Here is a 15,979-nt window from a genome sequence, read left to right as displayed (position 1 = left end):
CATCCTGCCAGGAGAGGCAAAATCCTATTACAGCAGTTCTGGAATCTCACTGCTTATAGACCATTAGTACGTACAAAATAAGATTTCAAATTACCAAATGGTGAATGCAAAAAGAGTTGTTCTGTATTGATTAAACATCTTTTTTATTTCTTTTTGCTTATGAACTGATAAAGCAAAACTAGGTGATGCTTGCTCTTAAATGACAGATCTTATACTAAACATTGGGTAGGCAACCAGACTGTTCAAGATACTACATGATCATACAGAAATAATTAGGAAACCTACATATTTATAATAAACACACTACACTGTCCTCTGGAGTTGTGCAATAACTTCCAGAAGGATTTTTGAGAAAGACATATACTCACCTCACTGTTTAAAAAGACATTGCTCGGGACTGCAATGGCTCAAAATCACTTTAACATTTGCAAGCAATTATTCTGGACTAAAACACAATACTTTCAATTCACTCAGCACAAAACACAACCTATTGTTATACTGGCTTGCCTTTTAATGGCATTGAGTTCTGGCTAGAGCAGTATTTTAGAAGTTTATTTAAAAATTACTTTTCCTATGTAGGACAATCATTATGTTTCAAATGTCTTAAATCTAGAACTCATAGGTGAAGAAACCTTTATTTATACCAAACAGCCATCACCTCAACTAACAGGTCATTTACAGGGATCAGGCAATCCAGCTGTTAACTACACACATTTATGAATACTTGGTGTGAGAAAATTTAAACACTCACTGGAAGTCAGCAACACTTAACTAGAAAGAAATACTCAGGTATTAAACACCAGGGAGACATAACAAAAAAAGATTTGATATAGGGCCTGATCCCAAATCATGGCTTAAGCAATGAACAGCTTAAAAACACAGGACTTAATTTCTTGAACTTCAGTGCTGGAATTTCACAGAAAAGAAAATTTTTGAACCCGTTCAGCATGCAGCACTCCTTACAGTGCTCTGCCAACTGCAGAGGACACGGGCAAGCTAACAGCAGTGCTTAGTGTTTTCACACTGAGCTTAGATGTCCTTATTTTGATAACATGTATAAAACTGGTATTAATTTTCTGATGCTTGTGAAATGATGGCTGGTTTTATTAGACTGATTAACCTGATTATTCTACCTCTTTTGTAACTCCTATCCAAAATAAATGAACTCATAAATGGAAGAAACATTTGAACCTGGAGCAGCACTTCAGGTGATTTAGTATTCTGTAACTGAGAAACATTTTTCCAAGGGTAATGTAAATGATACACATTTTACACATACAGAAGATGGACTCTTTAAATTTCCTATTCTTGTCCTCTGCTTATCTTTCTCTTGACCTCTGATGAAATAAATCACCCTTACTAGTCAAGACTCTCCCTGACGCATTTCTAACGTTGTGCATCACACTTGCTGGCTCAAAGAACAGCAGGCAAGGGATCTAAACCCCATCGCTGGGCAAACTCAGCCTTCTGGCTTTGCCAAGAATAACATTTCAAGTTGGTGGGGGTTTTTTTGGTGTTTGTTTTTTTTTTTTTTTTTAATAAAATTGTTACTGTTTAGGACAATTGATTTTGCATTTGTTTGTGAGTGGTGATGACTCCATCCATGATATTAACACAAGGCTAAAATCAAAATAACAACGAATTAAACAGCCTAGGCTTTCTAATAAGAATTCAACTGTTAATTAAAGTAAGATTACGGAATTCAGCAGAGTTCTGCTCGCTGCCCCAGAAGGAAGCTGCAACCTACGGCAAGCAGTGCCCTCTAGTGTCACCGGCTGCCGAGACCCCCCCTCCCCCGCAGCATCGCGGGGACTGCCCGCGGGATAGGGAACATCACAGTCTTGTGCGCGCGTGGGCGCGGGATATGTCTCCGCGCGGGTGCGTGACCGCGCACAGGGATGTTACGTGGAAGGCGACCCCGCATGCCGCACTCCTACACAGCGGACCTTGTGTGTCCAGGAGTGTATTCACTTACTATTCTCTGCCCATGTATATGCGCACGTACGCGCGCACGCACACACGCACTGAGCCTGACATGTCCGAGGCATCTTTCATATTGCAGGCAGCTCAAAAAACCCCCCCACATTTCAGTGTGAAGTAGCAGGCCATGCATGAAAGCGCGTGTCAGAAAGCCCGGCAAAACCACTCATTGTGAAGATGTCGAACAGGAACTGCTGAATACACAATACGGGCAGCACGGCCTGAAGGGCTCAACTGGAGTGGCCAGAACAGACAGAAGATTTTGAATCCATCATAAATTACAATTAAACCTATAATGAGTGTTTTGACACCTTCTCCCCCCCTTTTTTTTAATTGAAGGTTAACACTATTTGGACTTTATTACAGTCAAGCATCAACAATTTTCTAAGATAACTTCTGTATCTTCTAGCAAATTACCTCAAGCTTTACTCTTTGGATATAAAATTAGTCTCCCTACACTCTCAATAATTTCTCTCTGATGGGAAAAATTCTACAAAACTTCAGTAGGTGTTTTATTTGAATTGAAATTACAATGGAGCCAATGCTGGGATTGCTTAATTTTTCATTTTACAGCATAAACATTTGACAAAGACAGAAAGCTATCTGTTCATACTGTGAACGATGGTACACGTCATATGTTCATTAGCATTCTCATCTTCCATGAAGTACATGAAATAAAATAAGGAAACAAAGACAAAACATATAAAAGAAAATACAGGATGGCACCAGTTTTAGGTGCATGGAAAAAGTCCCGAACACTATAAAAAGACCTAAAAGAAATGTCAAATAAGCCACTCTCCTAATAGAGTAAAAAAAAATCAAAAATTTGAAGCCTGACAATTTCATTTGCATAAAAAGTGTGACTATTTATAAATATATGCAGATCACAAGATGTTTGTATTCTGTTTTTTCATCTAAAGCATTAATACACATTTATTCCCATCCTTGCATTTTAGAAAGAAATGTACATAATTAGGCTTTTACGAAAAAACTACAGCACACATTATAAATTGATTCCTGTTTAAGTTGAAGGCAGCAAATACGTATTCATTCAAGAGATAAATGCTTGGAAACACAAGGTTCAGAATGACAGTACTTACATATTTAGATATCTTAAAATAACCATTAGAGTAAAATTGCCGATAAAACTTTAATAGTGCAAGATTCATTAAAATATCTAAATGCAATATAAACATTTAGGCTTAATATCATAATGGAGCCAAATAAAAATGTATTTAGAAGATTTTGTCATTAGATTTTAGCAGTAATTTAGAATTCTCGAAAAGTTAGCAACATTCAACTGCATTTACAGCAGATGCTGAATCTATGGATATTTTATCAATAAATATTGTTTTAGGAGATGGTGCTACCACCTGGGGAGACCACCCCCAAACACCAGCATGGTTCAGTAAAAAACAGTGCAGGAGGCAGAAGGCAAAGTACAATTACATACTACAAATATTAAGAAAATTTTTATTATTTTCCCCTGTCACACACAATGATGCTAACAGCTATTTTAAGGAAAAGACAAGGTTGCTTGCCGTAGCACCACTCGATCCCTCATGCCTGAGGATGTCAACCTACTGCAGAAAATATGACACAAGGTTACACTTTAGGCTGGCTGGCAAAAGTTAATTTTGCAGAGAAAAGCAGTTGTTATTTACCCAAAGCTCAGGCCATGAAATGCTTGCTTGAGTACAGGGAGCGCATGAACAAGGAGCAGCTCTGCGCAGGCATCTGTGTGGCATGAGTGACACCAGCAAAAGAAAAGAGGAACCAGAAGACTGACATCCCCTCAGCATTACTCATTATCTCTGCACTGCAAGGGGGGGGGTAAAATCAAAGTGGAGGCTTTTTTTGGGACCTGGGTTTGAAGCAGGTGGCTGGGGTGCACTGGCTTAGCAGCAAAGGGAGGAAAGGGATGGATATAGGTTGTTGTGCAAGGGCACGCATCGAGCGTTTGCTGCTGACAGGCTGGGAAGTTTCACTTGGGATACATCTGGGTGGAAGAGGAGTAATTGAAGGGGAGTGTGTCGATCTGCAAGAGGTCAGGGGGAAGCAGGGAAGGACTGAAACACACATCCTGCACTACCAGCATCAATATGTCTTTGATGACACAGAAAATGAGTCCACTAAAACTTACTACAAATTTTTTACCAGTACTATGTACAACGTGTAATTCTGTGTGGAGATGTATTAGATGTATGCAGGGAGATGCACAGAAGAGCACACTGTGGTGTATGCATGTATGCACTTGGCTTACTAAATGCAGGCAGATGCTTTTCCTTACAGGATGTGTCTCCTGAACTACCTGATTCAGAGACATTTGTTTATACTGCAAAAAGTTACTTTAGTCTGTATGAAAGAGAAATAGAAGGCAAAAAGATTTTTTTTCATTCAAAACAAGGTATCTCAAGAAATGTGCATTATATAACTAAATTTAATTTTGTGCAATTATAAACTATAGACTTGCTACCCTTTTCCATATATTAACGCAAATCTACCAAATGTAGTGAGACTGAAATTTCAAATTTCTTTTTTTCTGTAGTATTTGCTTCTCGATTAGAGCAAAAATTTTCACTTAGATTTTACTTAGCAGAATACTGCAAAAAATAAAAATATATTGTACATACAAAAGTAGTGCAATCCAAAGCAATGCAAATAATAAACCATCACTATTTGCTATGCAATTCAATAAATATCAGTTTTGCCCAGCCAAAAAAGGATTTAGCCTCTACTTAAATAGGACAGTTGCTTTGGGTTTTTTTCCTGGAGAAAAAAGGCAGTGGGAAGCAACATGAGAGTCTGCAGAGTAGGATGATTCTAATTGTTTTGCCTTTACTGCACACCATTGTTAGGAACACTACTACCCACTACCCTTTCAGCAATAAAATAGGGCTAAAACTGCGACCCCACTAAATCTGATGTTAAGCAGTCTGTATCACACTCGGAGCAGCCTCTCCTAAAAATACAAACATGACAGAAAATTAGCATTTCTGGAGACAGGGAGGCTCTATCGATTCCCTCCTCTGACTGCTGCACCAGATTACAAGTGTTCTTGATCAAGTCCTTGTCGTTTAAACACCTCATTTTACCTAAAAAAAATATTAGCATAAACTTCTGTGACTTTTAAAAAATGCACTTACAGTATCTCACACATTATGGAAGACCATCAAAAGCTTTTGAGTGAAGACCAGATACCATATACCCATCATATAGGTAGGAATGAAGCAACATAAAACATTCTTAATTGCTCCACGGTATCTGTCACATCAGCACTACCTGGACTTTGAAAATATTTCTCTAGTAAAACAGCACAGAACCATCTCTTAACTTCAGTAATGTGCTTGTAAAATGAAAATGTCTCAGTGACATGGGAGAGAAATGACACTTCAGACATTCTCTGTAATTTTTCCAGTCTCTAAATACCACAGTTGTACAAACTAAAAAAAAAAATAAACCAGACCCACAGACTTTAAAATTACCACAGACTCTGAAATTTCATTCTTTATTTACTTGGAAAATGTCAGCCCTGCACTAGAAAAATGTCACTTTTTGCTGTGGAAGTTAGATTTTTCACAGGAAAACTTAAAATATGTGTTTTAACTTTGTGCTGTTTTATTTTACTCAGACTTTACCAGTAAAAGTGCTTGCTTGTATTCCTGAAGCCCAGCAATCAAGCATTTATTAAAACCCATTCAAAACACTTATTTAAACACATTCAGTTCATTACTTGGGGCTGCAAATATCTACTGAGAAAAATCTCACTACACAACATAGTGGAGGATATTTGAAAGTCTGGAAGTTCTATGTACATCTTCATCATGTTTTTCTAAGGCATCCACTCTGTTTAACACTGCAATGCTATGCATACCACAAATACTTTTTTCCCCCAGAGACTTTTTCTACCTGAAGAAATTAGATTTCTTTTCTTCATTTTAATTGCATATAAACAATCATGTCCCGATCTTTTTTTTTTTTTTCAAAACTGAAACCATTTGCAAAAGATCTCTTTTGTTACCAGAAATTTTTTGGGTCTTGTTACCCTGCATAGCTCATACATATAAACAAGTCCAGCGTTTTTCTTCAACTGAATAACACAGATAATGGGCTTCTATGAGATATTCAGGCTCTTCTTTTATTTCAGAATTAAAATGAAGTTCCACTTCCCACTTAAGAGATTAGCCCATATTTAGCCCATGCCCATCTTCTACATTCATTGACTAAAATATCAGTAAAAGACAGCTTAAAATAAATGATAAGTGTTGCAGATGCACAATCTGTGCACAATGCAGACACACAAGATATATAATCCTTGCATAGGATATAAGTTCATAAAACAAAATATTTATTGGTATGAACACCTACTGATTTCATTTATATACTGAAACAAAATAGAACAGATTTCCAGTTACTATCCTACTTTTTTTTTCCCTGCAGATTTTTGAAATCTGTATTTGCATGTTCATCCTCTATGCTATGAAAAGCTCAGAATTCATCATCAATGCAAAAACCAAAAAAGATCCTCTGTTCCAATAGGTCAACACGTTCTTTTGTGATTCTAATAATGGCCTGTCCTATTACATTTGTTATTCATATAGAATAAGGATAGACAGTTTTTAGGTATTATACAGCTTTCTTCTGGAATATTAGCTTTGTGGCTTTGAGAGGCCATTTTCTAAAGATCCTAATAGTAAAATGACATCTTGGGAAATGTTACATTCTCACCACATTTACATGATAATGAAGATCAAATTTCATATATGCTACCTGAATTATACTTATCTAAGTTTTGTTTTACCAAATGACCAAAGGAATATGTTCCCTAAGCCAGAGTATCACAATACAATGCAAAACATTGTTGCTTCTGTGAAAGACATGAAACTATAATCCAAGCGATTAAAAAAAAAGCCTGCACAATTTATGCTGTTCAGTTAATATGATCTCAGCTGTGTACCTCTGAATACTTATTTCCTTCAAAGAAAATTCTACAGCATCCACAAAAATATCCATAGGACATTTTCTAAAAGTAATGAAGGAACATCTCTGTGATGCTCAGTGCTCTGTAGGAGAGGAACTCTTCCATAACATTTATTTTTTACTGACATGCAGTACTATTACGTGCTTGGTAAAGTCCAAATGTCAGCTTATTCGCTAAGTGTGAGCCATCCTTCCGGTATAACCACATTTCACCTCTACCTACAGGAAAGTATATGTATAAAATCATATTTTAACCACAGAAATAAGTTTGGTAGACAATACTAACAGGCACTTTGCCTATAATTAGGCACGTAGACAAACATGTGGCTCTCAGAAATTGCAGTGGTGGATTTCAGAACTCCTGATTATGGGTTGTTATTACAGCAGACATTGAAAAGCTCCATCCCTACCAGAGTGAGTCAAGAACCCATCTGCTAAACCCGGGTTTGGAAAGACAGCTCCCAACACACCATGTCAGTAACACCAAGGACACTTTAGGAAAGTATTTGTCTTCTCTGATCAACATCAAGCTGATCAGTCACTGGTCTGATAAGCAATTTACTTGCATGATCCATTTTGGAGTGTGCCTCTAGAAAATCAAAATCCAACCACAGTTTTATGCTGAAGGTGCCATATTTTTCTAACACTGAAGAAAATATAGTACAAATCATGCAAGTTACAAACTGACAATATTAATCTAAGCAAAGACACCAGCACACACAGTCTTAGGTTAATTCTCCAGTTACAACTGTGAACTCTTTGAAGACAGAGTAGTTTTGATTTTTGCTGGAAGCTATAGGCATTATTTTAAAGAAAGAAAAACACAGCATGGAATAACTAGTGTAAATAATAGCCATTTTATTTACTGTAGTTTTTCAGTACACTGTGGTCTATGCTGCACTATAACTGCAGAAACGCATCCAAATTAAGTAAAAAAAATCAACACAAACAAACAAACAAACACAAAAACAACAACCAAAAAAAACACCAAACCACAAAAAACCCCAAGTTATCCTGGAACAGAAAAAAAAAAAAAAATGGAAAGGCCTATACTCAAAGGAACATCTGAATAAAATTGAGACATCTGCAGTAGAGTTTTCCCTTCTCCCTAGAATGTTTGAGATGAACTCAGCATAACACTGCCTTCCAAGAAAAGACAGGGTGATCAATGCAGGAGCACATCAGGCTCCCTTGGACAGGCCAATCAATGCAAGAAAGAACCTTGCCCAGGGCCTTATGCAAATAGAAGCACGTCCTGCAACCCAGGGAGGGAACATGCGCAATAGATCAATGGCATCTGAAAAACCTTACAGCTATATCAGCCTCAGACAGTAAATATATAATGATGAATCCCTCACGTTCAGCCCTGAACTCTTTAAACTAGATTATTTTCAACAGCTGGTTTAAGCAAAAAAAGTCTGCTGGGGCTGTAGACTGCAATGGTGGTGAAGTGAAATAAGATTACTGAGGGTTAAATTAACAATGCCTATTTTTTTTTTAAGGCTGCGATAATATAATCACTGTACTTTAACACCTCCTAAAAGGCTGGCAGTTATGTACCCGTCAAGGTAGGGACTGAGAGGGGGGTGGATGGGGTTTTATGTTGTTATTTTGTTTCGACTTTTTTCAAGATATAATACTCCTGTCAGATGTCTAGAGCCACTCTGGGACAAAATATAATCCAGATACTGATAAGCAAATAAAATGCCTCAGCCTTATTAAAGGGAAGAACCTCATGCCCTTTCTATACTGATATTACAGGACAATGAGATTCACTATTGCAATTAATTGGCCTTGAAAATGGAAAAGAGAAAAATATCTAATTAAATTATTTGTTTTTCATATGTTTATGAGAAAATTTTACTCCTGCACTTTGATACATTGCATTAAAATCTCAGTTCAGTTCTGCAGTGTTAAAAGCAGAATTTTCTCAATTATATGTAAAACCTACTCATGTATTTTTATTTCATATCACATTCAATCAAAGCCCTTAAATAGGATTATTTTAACATTTAAACATTGATAGTTATGCTATTATTAATATTAAAATACTTCACTAATATACTGAAAGAGCTATCCAACACATCTTCACTAGATTAAAAAAGAAAAGTTCTAGGGTAAAATGCAAATTCCAGTTGCTTCTTATAGTACCACAACTTGAGAGCTCCCTTCACCACAGTATATTTGGATTCCTTTTACTCCACCTGGATTTGCAATGCCTAATACATTATTAACTTTTATTCCTCTGATTGATCCACTAAACTGGGTTTTAAAGACTTATAAAATCTCTACTGTTCCACACAAAAGCCATACATATACTTTTCACCATAAAACATTTAAAAAACAGTAACACAATACAGTTTTGTAGTCTTATCAGCATAAGATCATGTCACAGAAATGGGAAAAAGTATGAATTAAAAGTAAGACAACTTCCTTTTTAAAATTTTTTTCCATTAAAACAAACCAAATGCCAGAATTTAAAACAACTTAATATTTCAGATTAAATAATCTAAATTCACCACAAAACTTGTCAGTGCATAATATGTTTGACATTCCCACATCTTTCATTGTATAAGCAAATATATAACTCCTACTGTTCTTCTTTATTGTCATGGTTTGAAAAAGCCCAAATCTAATTCTGATTCCTAGCCCTCCTCCCACAGTCTCAACCCCATGTGAGATGGGTTTTCCAGACAAAAACACGAGACTCAATATGGGGAAAGGAATATATTACAAAGACTATACACATAAATAAATACTATAATACACTGCATACAATCTTAACTCTATATCTATCTCTACCATGACAGTAATATTTACAATGGGCCAAATCTCTTCTCCCTCCAAATAAAAGTCCAGGAGAGAAGAAGAAGAAAAGACCCCTTCCAGTCTCTGAGCAACAGGTCTCTCTCTAGGCAGCAGGCTTTCTTCTTCTCTTCCAGGCAGCAGTTGCAGCTGGATCCTTGCCAATACACACGAGGGGGGTCTCCAAGCCCCTCTCGGCCCTCCGTCTCTTCCTGCTGCTGCTTTTCCTTCTCCTCAGACATCTCTGTGTCTTCCATGTAGCATACCAGCTTCTGCTGCTCCTTCTGGTCCTTATCAGTTGGCTCTTTGCCACTGCTCTTCGGACGCTGCTGTGTCTACTGCTGCTCCGTCTGCTCCCAGCGTCTCCCAAGGCTGCCTACCAGGAGAAATTCTCCCAGCTCTTAGCCACAGGCACTCAGCCCAGTTCTGAGTCCCTGCAGCCCCCCAACCGGGGGCTGGGGGGGGCAAAGGCCCCCAAGGGGCCGGAGCCCCTTCTCCTCGTGGCCTCTACAACATGGCCACCTCTTCTTCTCCCAACAAGTACCACTGCTTCTCTTCCGGTCTCCAGAGATATGTTTATATTTTGCAGGAGCACTGATTGGGTCAAGCCCCAAGGGTCACCACCCCCTCGGGGGTTACCACTTTCCTAGTTTCAGGGGGAAAACCTGGCTCAAACCACTACATTTATTAATGTTCCTATATACATTCAAAAAGAACTGCAAACCTTTAGACTGTGTTGATATGTTGTAAAATCTTTAATATTATGCTGTTCTCCAAACCAAGCTAAGGGGGTAACAACCTACAAAGTTAAATAAAATGCCAGGTTTTTTCATACTATACCTTCTGGGAAAAAAACCAAACCACAACCAAGGTACTTAGTTGTTTTACTCTCCAGCCAGTTCAATGCATAGCCAGATGCAATGACCACATCCACATAAAATGGTGTACTAGAAATTTAATTTTTTTGTCCTGATGCAACACAGCAAAAAGAGGTACTTGCTGGTAAGAACCAGAAACAGCTGGATTAAATAAAATAAAAAGCAAGATGCGCATTCATAGAAGATTTTATGATTAAGAAGGCAAAGTCTGAAGATCATCAGGCTGGATGGGACAAAAAGGCAGTAAGTTTGTCCAGGACAACAGGAGACGTGACTTTTTATTGATGCAGCAGGACAGCACATGTGCCAGCATCTCAGGAATTCACCTCAGAATGCCAAAATAGTTTGTAAGCTGAAATAGTTTACATCAGAGAAATTGTGATAAGGCAAACGTGCATTTAAGAGGTTCAGGACAGAAGATATGTCTCCTGCTACCGTTGATGAATTTCCCCAGAGTATGGAAGAGCTCTGATGAATATGAGATCGTTCAGACAGCAAACACCTCAATGGAACTGTAACTTCTGCAAAGTTCCTACAACCAGTGAGGAAATAAATAGCAAACCAAGAAACTCAGTCATCCTGGTCCTGAAATTAATTGTCAGGATTAACAATGTGCTCTACACATTTTAAGGAGATGGTTGCACAGAGACATTGCCCATCAGCTTTGAGAGGCTCAAGGACTGAAGTTTATTTGCAAACAGCTGAAAGGATGACTGATGTATACTTTGAACACGGTTCTGTGCTTTGGCTTTTTTTCCTTTCATAGCAGGAATTTGAAGTGAAAAATAAACTGAGTGATAAGTTATACTGTCTAGCAGAATTTCAAACCTTGAAACTATGCAGGAAAGGATAATAATACAAAGAAATTTACTGAATCAGAAGTTTCTTGTCAGATATAGGGACAGATACCAAATACGGTTTTATTTAATATCTTCATTAATGATCTGGAATTAATTAAATTTTCAGGTGACAATAAAGTGGGAGAAACTGCCAAGAGAAGTAAGCATGAAAGAAATATAAAACAAGCTTTCAAAATTCACAGACCTATAGCACAAAAGGGATTGTTACGACAATCCCATTTGTTATCCTGTGCAACAAGGGCCAGGATAACACAGCTAGATTTAATTTGGAACACTGTGAGATAACATTGTTTGGGGGGGTGTTGGGAGGAAATAATCTACATTCACATCTACTATATTCAGTACCACTAGGGAAAGGAAAATTGAGAGCAGTAAAATACTTCGAGGATACATGAACATTAGCAGGTACCAAATTCAAAGAAACTTTAGAAAATAAAAATTTAGTACCATTTTGGTTGCATTGACCAAAATCCCACACAGAAGAACAACAATACTGAACTTCACCTTGAGCAAATTATGTTAATTGCACTTAAAATAGAAAGTTCAATTCTCAGCATACTACCAAAGAAATACTGACAAATAGAACTATGGACAAATAGACATACAAAATAAAAATGAAAAAAAATAATAGAAGATATAGTTATATAAGCTGAGCAACAAGAGAACAAGTACATGGAAGTATGAGAACAACTGCTACAGATCAGAAACTTTTTCATGCAGAAACCTATATGTTCACTGTGTAGTGTATGGATTTTAAAACAATGCAAAGAAATTATAAAAATATAAAACTAAGGAAATGATGCAACTCTAGAAGAGTCTCTGCAAAGAAATGCAGAAATACCTTTCACCTCCAAGTCCCATAGGATACAAACACATATTTCCAAGTAGTCCTAACTTTTACCCATCGCCAGTGTTTATTTTATAATCAACATTCCAACTTTGGTGTCAAGCTAGAAAATTAATATGAATGGTACAATGAGATGAAAAGTGATGATGGGTGGTGCCTGCAATTACTACTCAGTATAACATTCCAGTCCATGAAACACTGCCCTTCTCTTTCTGGAAAGAAGTGAGGAAGGGGCATATGTATAGCTAGCCTGAGACTATGGACTGAACTGCATAAAGCAAGAGATATCACATTAGCAAATGATTAAGAGGAAGCAAAATGTAATGAGGCTGAGCATGTTATTTAGAGCAAGGTAACGAGGAGGGATGAATATGCAAAACTTCTTGTTTTGCATATTCTGGAAGTGGTCAGTGCTCAGGCTTTCATCGTTGCCATCCTCTCCTCTCGCCTAGCAGCATGGCTAAGAAGGCTGTGGACGACTGAGGAAGGGGATGCCTACATGGCATTTAAACTAAACCACCAAAAAATGAAAAAGGACATGCAGTTATGATGCTATGAACTGTGGGGTAATCGTTCAATATTTCTCTGTCTCTTTCTGTTAGTGCATCCTTCCAGACTGCAAGAGCTTTAGGAAAAGTCACTGCTATGTGATTGCTACTGCAACACAAATGGATAATAACAATAAATGTTAGCAGGTGAAATAATGATGTCAGTGTACACTTTCCAGCTTATTTATTTAGGCCAAGAGTGGCCTGGAATGTTTATCTGCTCTGTGTTAGAATGGGCAATATATGCATAAATATATATATATGTGTATACACACAAGAAGCTGTTCCCTAGAGCAAAGAGTGACACATGCTAAGATATTTCAGTATTTTTTGCCCAATCTATCATTTAATTTCCTTACTGCTGCAAATCTTCACCACAAGATCTGCAATACCTGTTGCTTCCTACCTCAGGCTGAAACTTGGGCATTTCAAAAAGCATTAGCAAAAATGATTTCACTGTTTCCAAAAACAAGTAAGGAGGAGGGAAAAAGTTGTTTACAAACACTGCTGTTTAGAAGTTTGACCTGGTTTTGGTTCAAATTCAGTGCTTCCAGTGGCATGAGCCTGGAGTCAGAGAGGCACCAACTCCAGAAAAACTAATCCAAAATGGGTCTAACTGTTCATAGCTGAAAACATGCACTTGCTTGTGCTGGCTTTCAGAGGAACATGGACTCCTGGGTCACACCAAGGACTGACACTCTCAGCCAATTACTCACATAACTCTTGCCATGTGTGGGTCACACTGGGTAGCAGCTTTGCCCCAGTCCTGTTCCCAAACAGGACTTCCTAATGCAATGGTGAGAAATCTAATTCCACACTAAATTTATTCATGACCAGTTTTAATCCATTTGTTCCTGTGCCAACATTGTTCTTTGGTTTATATAGCTCTCCCTCCCTGCTGTTTATTCTCCTGATGTATTTGCTGAGTGTTACCAAACCCTCTAAGCTTTCCTTTACCAGGCTGAACAAGCCATGCTTTTGAAACTGTTTCTGCAACAAATACTGAATAGATGCTGAACCTTCTCTTTCTAGATATAGCTACCAAAGTTAATGTAAGAGCAATGGCAGATTACACAGCTCTTATTAAGACAGATAAGCCTAGAGGGTGTGTGTACTATCTCTATGGCTATATTGATTCTGGTGCTTATGATAGGTAGGACATGTCCATGTGGCACCATGTCACAGCAGGTCTGTGGATTCTTCATTGTTTCTAGTAAAACACATTTTTCATTGCTCTGAGGTACCAACACCTCTTCCTCATATCTCTCCCAGACTAAATTAATCTTCCCAAATGTCTCAAATTACCTCAGATTAATCACACCAGCATGCTGGACAGCATTAGTATTTCCCTTCCTGGGACAGAAAAAGTAAACAAATCACAGAATCACATTTGACTCTTTTGTTGAGTTACATGTCAGTTTTGTCATTTACTTATAGCCATTGGTGATGAAGCTGCTTGTCCGAGGGATTCTCCATCCCTGTTGATGACATCCCTCTTCATGCACAAATACAGATGACTAGCCAGTCAATGCCTGTGTCCTGAATTAGTATTATTTTTTTTAATTTCTATTACTGAAGACATTCTACTTCTAAATACCAGCAGTGACTTCACTGCTTCATGCCAGGAGCCAATATCATGAGCACATACTTACTTTGTGTGCCCATGGTAGTAACAGGAATATTAAAAGAAATCTGCATCAAGGCTAGAGACCCTAGTCCTGCCCAACCCTTTTTATACAACCCACTGTTGTGTCTCTATTAGCTCTCTTGTCCACTCTCATATCTTGTTTGACCTTTTTCAGATGAACGAGCATTTTTCCAAGAAACATAACAAAGAATAGTGGAAATAAATAACCAAAGGGAATTAAGATTCTGTTTGTTTTTCTGAGTGTGCATATCTAAGCCAGACCTGGCTCAAAGAGATGCTAATGTAAATGTACAACACAGAAAAAGATGAGACCTAAACCAGGTAACTCTACCTGAGATGACTTGTCTATAGACCAGACATATAACCCAAATCCCCATAAACCTACAAGAAGCATCCCATACTGCTCTCCCTATTGACGTTCAACATTTAAAGAGTGTTCTTTCTTTTTTTTTTTTTTAGTTAAGTGCTCACAAAGCCTTGGACATTGAGGTGTTCTGCTTCTCAGCTCTCTACTTCCAACTCGCTCTCATGCAACCTACAGCCATCACAGATCTTGTATTATCTCTACCACACATCAGTAGAGGTATTTTGATTTAATGTGTCAGCCAGGGGAATTAAGAGTTGCATATCCACAGTACTAACTCATCAATTCTCAAGGTAAACTAAATTTAAAAAATGTACATATTAATGTACATATTAATGTACGTATTAGTACATATAAAAAGCTAAATACAACAAATCATTCAGTCTTAGACTTCAGGAAATTAAATTAATGAAAAACTAATGACAGGTTCACAGCTCAGTCATTAAGGTTCCTAAATTGCATTTTGCCTGGGCCAGAATACTGATACAGCCTCAGAGACTCACAGGTAGCTCAGCAGGTACCTGTCTATCATCATTATTATGGCACCTATCAGCTCCAGTCAGGGTCAGGTCCTCGCCGTACTTGGCACAATACAGCAAAATGAAGTGGCAGCATATTGCAGACAGTATCTCAAAATTGTGGACCTAAAATTATTTCAAATGGACAAAATTGTCAGATTTTGATGGAATTAGGACTCTACAGTAGACAAAGTAATTTGAACAGTGTATTTTAAGGGCTTTCATTTTAACAAAGCTGCCTAAAAATACACACACACACACACATTTTTATCTACACCTTTGTGCAAATTATCAATATATATATATTCAATATTTAAAGCAACAAAGACCATAATGAATAGTTTCTCATCTGCTAAAGACAATGAACCTACCTTCCTTCTCCTAATTATTCCATTTCCCTGGGTACTTTGTATTTTTACAGCAGTATGAGTGTTGTAACCTGGAGATACCACTACTGATTCTCAAAATTTTGTCATAGTTCCCATGTTATTTGGTTTTTCTCCTATGTGGGTCTTCCATGCAGGCAATGAGAAGGAAAAGCATTCTTCTTA

At 37.6% G+C, this 15,979-nt stretch overlaps 1 protein-coding gene across 7 annotated transcripts in view; it reads right to left on the bottom strand.

The window, feature by feature from the left end:
* The window catches only part of FAM172A (family with sequence similarity 172 member A), a 283,280-nt gene that overhangs the window by 100,473 nt on the left and 166,828 nt on the right, over positions 1-15,979 (bottom strand). The window contains exon 11 of one of the 7 annotated variants that reach the window (XM_027708762.1): positions 15,387-15,554. The exons of the other annotated variants lie outside the window; for them this stretch is intronic. Coding sequence (XP_027564563.1) covers positions 15,402-15,554 — 153 coding nt within the window. The 3' untranslated portion in view covers positions 15,387-15,401. Of the gene's footprint in view, positions 1-15,386; positions 15,555-15,979 lie in introns of those variants that run through there. 7 annotated transcript variants of the gene reach the window in all.

This window comes from Neopelma chrysocephalum, unplaced genomic scaffold (assembly GCF_003984885.1).
Source record: "Neopelma chrysocephalum unplaced genomic scaffold, ASM398488v2 Primary Assembly neopelma1_96523, whole genome shotgun sequence".
Taxonomy (NCBI): Eukaryota; Metazoa; Chordata; class Aves; order Passeriformes; family Pipridae; genus Neopelma; species Neopelma chrysocephalum.
This window is presented reverse-complemented; position numbering and strand designations above follow the sequence as displayed.